At 36.5% G+C, this 9,202-nt stretch overlaps 1 protein-coding gene across 1 annotated transcript in view; it reads right to left on the bottom strand.

Moving 5' to 3' along the window:
* Positions 1-277: 277 nt before the first annotated feature.
* The window catches only part of TRAP1 (TNF receptor associated protein 1), an 81,824-nt gene continuing 72,899 nt past the window's right edge, over positions 278-9,202 (bottom strand). Inside the window, exons 13-18 of the mRNA XM_074196860.1 lie at positions 8,888-9,073; positions 7,909-8,047; positions 6,808-6,893; positions 5,166-5,311; positions 1,213-1,285; positions 278-747 (exon numbers count right to left, since the gene is read on the bottom strand). Coding sequence (XP_074052961.1) covers positions 646-747; positions 1,213-1,285; positions 5,166-5,311; positions 6,808-6,893; positions 7,909-8,047; positions 8,888-9,073 — 732 coding nt within the window. The 3' untranslated portion in view covers positions 278-645. The remainder of the gene's footprint in view (positions 748-1,212; positions 1,286-5,165; positions 5,312-6,807; positions 6,894-7,908; positions 8,048-8,887; positions 9,074-9,202) is intronic.

The raw sequence follows: 9,202 nt of genomic DNA, 5'->3' as shown, positions 1-9,202 counted from the left end.
ATCCCACCTGGATCTTGCAGAGATACTGAAGTGGTTTGTCATTTGCCTATTATTTAATGAAAAGGCAAAAAGGTAAATGGGGTTAAGAGACTTGCCCAGGGTCACACAGCTAGTAAGTGTCTGAGCTAGATTTGAACTTAAGCAAGATCGGTCTTCCTGACTCCATACTATACTTTGTCCACTGTACCATCTCCCATCTCACTGCTACTATCTCTATCTACTTATCTTTAAAGGTAAGAACCAAATGAGCATTAGCATATTTATGAATCAAAGGGAATTCAGGGCAAAGCAAAAGAATATCATTTTAGTCTTTTATCCTTCTGGAAGAACAAGGACATAGGTTTAAAAATAAAACCACTTTAATTTCCTCAAAAAAGACAAAAAAGGATTATATGTCTGATATTTCCCTTTGTGTAAGCCAGTCCTTCACAGTTCAGGTTTGCTTTTGTGTAACAGGAAGATTTCTTATTACTTTTTACTACAGAGGTCAGAAGGACTACAAATTGTCCATAATACCATTCTTGATCCCCATCTATAGTAAGAGCACATCCTCTGGTGTCTTATAAATTCAAAATGAATTCAGTCTCTAAAAAGACTATTAGAATTTGCCAGAAAGTGATTTCTGTCCTTCGAATTCAGCTGTGGTCAGTGTTTTTCAAGTGCTTTGGTGAGGAGTTCATTAAGACGGCCCACCATTGGTCTAGGATCGTCATTCAGTCCTGCTGCTATCATAGCATTCTCATATATCTGCAAAGCAAAGAGAAAGAAGAAATATACATGGATGTGTAGTTGAAAAAAAGATTAAAAAGTCACATTGGGCTGGCCATCCCCAACCTTTAAGTAGGTTCAGGGCTTTGGTTCAGATGTCAGCAAAAGAGAGCTAGGCTTTTCTGAATCAGCAGGGCAACAAAAATGTGTCCCATTAAAATACAATGCACTAAATACATAAAGAAATATACAAATAAATTCTCTTGCCTGAGGCAAAACATGAGAAGATCCTATTTCTCAAAATGTGATTTAAAAGGAAAAGTACTAATGTCCCAACAGCAGTCATAGCTCCATGAACATAATGAACTTTCCTTTTAGGCATTTCTATGATAAGCTGGGAAAGCTCCAGAATGGTCATGAAAAGAGAAGTCAGATTGAGTTTCTTTCTTGACGGCAGATGCCCTAGGCACTGAAGACATTCCAGAAAGACATTCTCATACTCACCTGATCAATCAGTAGCTTGGCTAGTTCAGGTTGACTCTCCCTCAACTGATTCAGCTTCCTGATCAAAGGATGCCTGCAAAGGAGGCCATGTTGATAAGAATGTTTCCAAGACCAGCTATTATTGTGACAGTGTCTGGATTCCCAGATACCTAGAGCATATTATCCTGACACTCATGCACTTTACAATACCATCATAAATCCTTTATAAAATCAAGAATCGTTTTGTATAATAAATAATGATCCTAACTGACCTGCTTTGAAACTATGGATTTTCATATATGGTTTATTCAAGGTGGAGTTCACTTATATTCATTAGGTCAATTACGGTGATCATCAGTTTTCCACTAAATTTCAAAAGTTCTTGGTGAATTCTTTTGTGTACTTTCATTACTTTCTACCTCCAGAAACTTCCTGACGGCCTAAGATGCTTCAGAGGAAGGAAAGGATAAATATGCAGAATGAACCTAAAAGAATTGTGCACCCAATGAGATACATAACCAGGAAGCACAAAGCATGATGGGCTAGACCCATAAGCATATGAATTTTATGGAAACAACTAGTACTTTATAACCAGCTGTGTCTGGATGCGCGTTAATCAGAACAATGGAATATGGAGTAAAAGCAAAAAAAAAAAAAAAAAATTTCATCAGTGAATGAAGGAAAGACAATGACCTCAAGTAGTTCGTAGAGAACAGGAAAAGGCTTCAGTAGAGATCTCCCTCCCTAAGATCTAGACTCCTCCTAATCAAGATTGGACAGAGGAAAACTTGCTTCATCTTTGACCCTTTTATACTGTTCCTATACAAGACCCATTATAAACAGCATACCTCTTTCAACTGTCCCCAGTATGGTGAGGTCAGATAGGTGCCAAATAACCCCTATTAAAATTTTAACTGACAGGGGTTTAAGATATTACCTTTTCTAAGGTTTTCTTCATTTCAGTGGAAAAGTCCGGAAGACTTGAAAAGCCTTCAAAACCCAAATGTACTTTGAATCCCTAGTAGTGGGATTTCAAGATCTATGAAAGAGTGAAGAAGTTATTTTGAGGACAAAAAGGCCTTGCCCAGCACCTTTCATGATATATAGGTACTCATGTATACTTGTAAAGACAATTATGTTGCCAATGTATATCCAGAGAGTAGCTATAATGAAAGATCATCATTTAAGACAATCAGAAGTTCATGAGACACAAAATTCAAGAAAAGGAACAGAAGTAAAACCCAAGGCCTTGAACCCACTTTGTTTAGACAAAAATGCTCAAAGCTTAGGCAACATCCTAGTCTAAGGAGGCAAATTTGACCTCCCAGATAGCACAGAGTTGATGGGATGAAATCTATAACAGGAATTTGGATACATCTTACATTCAGAAGAAAATTAATAGATAAGATAAGAACTCTTGAGGAAAATTATCAACTAAAGTGAGAAGGCATGGTAGGAAGAAAGCATTTGGATAAAAATCAATGGAGGTGGAAATAACAGGGAGCTTCTCACTAGAGTATCCTATAGATTACCTCGAAAAAAAAAAGTAAAGAGCTATGTTTGGGAAACAGATCCCAAGTCCTGCATAGAAATAAATGTACCTGAAATACTGGGGAGGGACTTCAATTCTTTGGACACCCTCTAGAGCTCTTTCTCTCTCTCTCACCTCTGCCAAAGGCAAAGCGAACAATAACTTTCTTAAATGATAATCTTTTTTTCTTTAAGAAGTGAAGGATAAAGAGAAATTTTATTCTGAATCTTATCAACTGGTTCCTGGGGGGGAAATAATGGGGGCCCTGAGTTGTGACAGAGTAAAGCTGAGCATAATCTTGATAAACACATAAGATTTTGAGAGTAGATTTCAAAGAGTCATAGGACCACAGACTTCAAGCTAGACAGGGCTTTGGTAATCATAGGGTCATACATCTAGAGACTAAGAGAGGTCATTATTACAAGCCCTTTCCTTTTACAGATATGAGAAAAGGCTCAGGTAGTGCCAAAGGAAGGATAAATATGAACTGAGGGGGTTTAAAGCCAGGTCTTTGGATACCACATCCAAAACTCTTATTGTCTCCTTGCATGGCAGAAGAGGAGTCAACCAAACACAGCTACCATCCACCTGAGATCCAGGGAGAAGAGATTCTATAGAGGAAATCAGAGCTCTCAAAGTTGAAAAGCATTAGATATAATTCTTAAAAGAAATCAAAATGAAAGTCATCTGAGAAACAAACCAAAGTGAAAAATAAAAAAGAATTCATCAACCAATTTAAGACTTTAAAAAGATATGTAGAAGGGGCGGCTAGGTGGTGTAATGGATAAAGCACCGGCCTTGGAGTCAGGAGTACCTGGGTTCAAATCCAGTCTCAGACACTTAATAAGTACCTAGCTGTGTGGCCCTGGGCAAGCCACTTAACCCCATTGCCTTGTAAAAACCTAAAGATACATAGAGAAGGTGAAAGCATTCACAGCATGTAAGAATAGTATCAGGAACACTAAGATTCAGAATGAAAATTTAAGATAACAGACAAGCTTGAAGTTTACTACAGCTATATCAGGATCAAGAGGGGAGTCAAAAGAAGGGGAAGGACCAATGTTCGATGCGTAATAAAAGCAGCTTTTTAGCTACTATTTATTAGAATGCATAAATGGAAAATTTAAATTAAACAACATGTAACATCATTTCATCAGAACTATTAAGGAGTGTGTAAAAATATGCTTTAGTTTTCTTTTTTAAAGAAATCATTTTAAGCACTGCCAGAACTAATGAATCATTATCTTATTCAATGCAGCTATTTATTTAGCTGTAATAGAGTATTCAAAATTATTTAATTTTCAAAATTGTCATCCATAGTTTTCTCAGGCTTGCACAGCAAACCAGTCATTGGTATACTTTTAAGGGGCCACTGGGAGGAGGATGACTAGGTTGTCATCTTATCATTAAGCAGTACTAGACCTAAAATCAATTCCTTTGTTCAGGGAGATAGATTTAGCCTCTGGTGTCTTTCAGCACCTACTATCTACCTTTTATCCTAATCAATGCTTAAGTCTAAAAACAAAAGAAACTATCAAAAGGTAACATTTCAAAAGAATTATATATGGAGTGATTTTTCCTAATTGAATTATCATTAATCATCTGAAATTCAACTTATCAAATAGGAAAAATAATTAAAATTAGCAATGAGAATTAAAATAACTATGAGGAAAATAGATTACCTAGAGGTTAGAAAGTTCTAACAGATATGTGCTTTAAAATTTCATTGAGAATAGTTGCAATTTCTTCAATATTTTCCATGGGTCTTTTGTAGAGTGATTAATATCTATTTTTTTCTAACTTATTCTGTATTCAGGGCAAGTCATTCTGCTTTGCACCCTTGCGGATGACACTTCTATGCTGTGGTGACAGGGGAGCAAGAACATATATTTTATCTGGTCACTGTGACTTCTTCTGAATTATAAACATTAATTTCCATAACATAATTCTATTTCTAACTCCTTGATTATTCAAAGAACTAGCTTTTTGGATATCAGTTTTCTATATTATACCCTTCCACTCCATCCTAGGCCTCTGAATAATATCAGTTATATATTCATAACAGTATTAATTATGCCTTGTGGGTTACAAAAGTCAAGTTTAAAATTCTGCAACTTAAAAAAATAAAATAAAATTCTGCAACCTGGTAGGCTAAGGAAGAGGCAGCAGGTTCAAAATCCAGATTAATCCAGTTCAGCTGCTGGAATATCCTCTGAACTAGATCTCTCTACTGGATCTTCACCTTCCCCTCCCCCCCATGTCCTCAAACCCTGATCAGCCCAGACACCACACTTCATTTCTCCTCCCTTCCATCTTAAGCCTCTCTTTTTTGTTCAATCATAGTATAAAGGAAGATACAGTATTAACCAAGAACTGGCCTATTGGTTTACTCCTTATAACTGAATGCAGATGCAGACTAAATCCCTAGGACAGTCAGCTGTACCTGGTATTGATTTCAAGAGTGGGTTGTAGAATCTGGGCACGTTCCTCACTGGTTTTGGCTAACTGCTGCATGCGCAAGAAATGCCTGGCAGCCCCCATCTCCAACACAGTGATCATGGCAGGGTGGGTGTCTAGGCGAAGAGTCACCTAAAGACAAGGGTGATAAGAAGGCACAGAAAGGAACACCAGACAAGAAGACATGATTAACCATTAACAGTTCTTCTGAGGAAATATTTTTATAAACCTTAGCTAGCTACTTTTCTAATTAAGGTTTCCCTCTCATCAATCTAAAGGGCAGCAATTGAGAAGCTGAGCAGTTATCCTTATGAGAAGAGGTCCAAGATTAGGGAGTTTCATGTATGCTCTGAGGGAGATATTGTTTACAAAATCCTGACTGGGATTATTAACCCTTCATAGTCTGTGGTTCAGCCATTCCTCTGATTTTCCCAAGTTCAAAATAAGTAATTGTAAACTGTCCTCTGTCACATTCTCTTATCCTCCCACCCTTCAATGCAAATAGTTCAGCTCCAAGCCTTCCTGACTCTGCAATATCTTTTTTTACAGTTCCTGCCTCTCAATCTCAATGGATTGCTTGCACTGGTGGTTGCATCAGTCTTTGGTTGTTTTTTTTTTTGCCTTAAAATTCTCCTTTCTCACTATCTTATGCAAAATCAATCTGCTAGAATAATCTTACACAACTGTTAAAATAATCAAGCCCCATTTTCATCATATTCCTTCCTTGTTCAAGACTGCATAATGTACTTTATGGCCACCAATCATCAGATCCCAAATCAGTCTAGTATTCAAGGAGATTCATCAAACTTTGGTACTCTTTGCCTACTCTACAAATTTACACTTGTCCTTAATTTACTTAAGAGACATAGTTTGAGACAAGTTAATTTAATTATCTTTTCCTTACAATACTGATGTTTTCATCTACATGCCTTTGTTTCTGTCTTTCCCTCTGCCAAAAATGCCCCCTCACTCAACCCTGGTCAATCCATGTCCTGGCTCAATAAAGATTTCATTCGACTGTATCATCCTTTCCACAATAACACTTATTTATGCTTTCATTTGGTAAATGTTTATAGCTTTCTGTGTTTATTAAGTTCTAAATTTCCATTCAGACTTTCAAAGAACTTTAAGCTTCTTGAGAACAGATTTTGTATCTTAATTCTGTCCTTATCTTCCACAGTAGGTCATGCAGTATTGCTTATTCAGAATTCTCTGAAGAGTTGGAATTCAAATATAGGTTACAAGATTCTTTTTTCACCATTTTTCATGATCCACCAAGAACTCTTACTCCTCCACTTTATTAGTCTGCTTAGAATCCCACCTTCTCTACAAAGTTTTTTTCTACTAAAGAGAAGAAAAACACGAAGACTCAGTTCCTTCCTTTGAAAACAAATGAGACACAATTAAATGTTTCATGCATCAATCTGTATTCTGTGTGTCTGGCTTTGTTATTTGTTTTGATATATGAATCTATTTAGCTTTCCCTTAATGTCACAATGTATAGTGCCTTGAGAAAACACACACACACACACACACACACACACACACACACACACAGAGTGTATCTGAAGTCTAGTCAGCACATTTTTCTTTGTATCCTCAGCATCCAACTCCAAGGGCAACCTCACCTTGACATTGGTGACTTGAGTCCCCAGTGCATTTCTTATCCAGGCTGTTAGATCCTCTGCCTCCTTCTCTGAAAGACGTTCAGTAGCTAGAACAGAAAGAAAACTAGAAACTAATCTGTCTTCTTAATTGATACTTCCTACCAATTCCCCTTTGTCTGTGTTTTATCCATGTACTCCCTCCCAGTGGAAAGTAAAATATAAACTTCATTGCAAAACACCAATGGGTCAGAGACTTGAACTGGTTCTGTAACTACAGGAGAGAAAAAAAAAATCCACTAAGTAAAAGACTTATTTAAATTTCAGAGAGACACTGCATATAATGGAAGTAATTGTAAAGACTATATCAGAGTGCCTTCTACTGGGGGGGAGATTAAAAAAATTGTAAAACTCAAAATCTTGCAAAATAAATGATTGGCAGAAACTACATTGTATGTAATTGGAAAACAAAATATTTATATAATTTTTTTTAAAATCAGAGACAAACAAGGACCATACCATCTTATCTGAAACAGTCAACATATTATTACTTTTTTAATAAATAGACTAGGAAGCCTGATCAATTTCAAGAAACAAAATCTCAGTTACCTAAAAATCTTCAGGTTCCTAATGATTAATCATTTACCATTAATGTATCTTTAGCCAATCAATTTTTGTCTTATAAGTGTAAACATTATTCAAATAGTTTTTGGGTTTTTTTGCAAGGCAATGGAGTTAAGTGGCTTGCCCAAAACCACACAGCTAGGCAATTATTAAGTGTCTGAGGCCAGATTTGAACTCAGGTACTCCTGACTCCAGGGCTGGTGCTCTATCCACTGCGCCACCTAGCCACCCTCAAACAGTTTTTTTAAAAGAAAAATATGCTAAATCCATTAATATGTAGGACAGTAAAGAAATCTAAGTAAATGATTGTACACTACAGTCAATCTGATGCCTTCTTTATCTCCACTGTGGTTTATTTTAACGTCTACCTTCCACCTCTCCCCCATTTGAACAAAATTAAGACTGAATAATTAGGGAGTATAGGTTGTCCTGGCAGGATCTATTGTGATGCTACTCCCTACTGGGAGGAGAATGGAGACATGTAAATATGTAAGAAGCTACCTTGAGAACCTTCCTCAAACTTCTCTTCTTTGTAGTGATCAACAACAATATCAGTTTCCACAGAAATCAGCTTCTTCTTGTCAAACTCTCGGAGATGCAGTAAGGTCAATTCATCAAACTGCTCATAGCAGTAGAGCACCTGTGAAGAGTCAGATGGTACTTACGTGAACCCTATTAAAATATTTCATAATGGTTTCCTCTTACTGAAGGCTAAATGAACAAAGATAAGATGTTAACCAAATCAAGTCCTCTTTCAGTTCTCTTTTATAGAAATCATTCATTTATTTGTGTCACCATTCAAACCCAGTAGCAGTAAAATTGTAATTAACATAGAGACTACAGAGTGTGAAAAATCTCTCCTATAATTATATGCATCAAATATAAATTAACTTATTTATAATATAGAAATGGAATATAATGTAGAAATAACATATACATACAATACGGAAAAATATAATATATAAATAGAATATCTAGACATTCCCACATACATTTTAAAATAATCTCATATAAATCTATACACTAGCTGTCTGGAAGAAGATGTAGGGGAATAGAGGTACCAGAAAACTGAGGCAGCTCAGAGGTAACAAAAAAATAATGGGGAGGATAATGATGAATTATTAAAGTTGGACTATGGAAAGACAACGTGATACACTGGGAAAGTACTGGATATGGAATAAAAAAGACCTCAGTCCAAATCCCACCTCAAGCATTTCTTATTCTTAAGACTCTGGCTAAAGCTACTTAATCATTTTATGCCTCATTTTCTTCATTTGTAAAATGAGGGAGTTGGACTCAATTTGACTGTTTTAAAGGTATATTATGGTTTCAATCTTATAAGTCATGGTGGTTGTTAAATAAGAGTGACTTTGCTTCACATTCCAGACCTATCCTGACTTAATTCTATTTGTAAAAGGTTAATTAAGGACTTCTCCTAATTGAAATTCAGTTGAGTCCACATGACTGATAGTTCACCTACCTCCATATTCTTCTGCTTCATGGCCTCATAGTATGGTGAGTTTTCAGCCAGGTGTCGGTTGGGGGCACACAGGTAGTAGATGTTTCTAGTACCAGCCCGCATTCGACTGGCATATTCCACAAGACTGGTCAACTGGCCAGCAGGCAGAGCTGATGATTCATAACGCAAGAGCTTTGCAATATCCTCCTGACAATGGAGATAAGGGAATATTTCAGGACTAGCTCCAAGATGAAGTGGGCAAAACTTCCTTAGAGGACACAAACTATTGGTTAAAAGAGGGTATTTTGTTCTAGACTGCTCTATTCCCCTACAGCA

This window comes from Macrotis lagotis, chromosome 8, assembly GCF_037893015.1.
Source record: "Macrotis lagotis isolate mMagLag1 chromosome 8, bilby.v1.9.chrom.fasta, whole genome shotgun sequence".
In the NCBI taxonomy this organism is placed as follows: domain Eukaryota; kingdom Metazoa; phylum Chordata; class Mammalia; order Peramelemorphia; family Peramelidae; genus Macrotis; species Macrotis lagotis.
The sequence above is the reverse complement of the archived record's forward strand: the minus strand, read 5'-3'. Positions and strand labels throughout refer to the sequence as shown.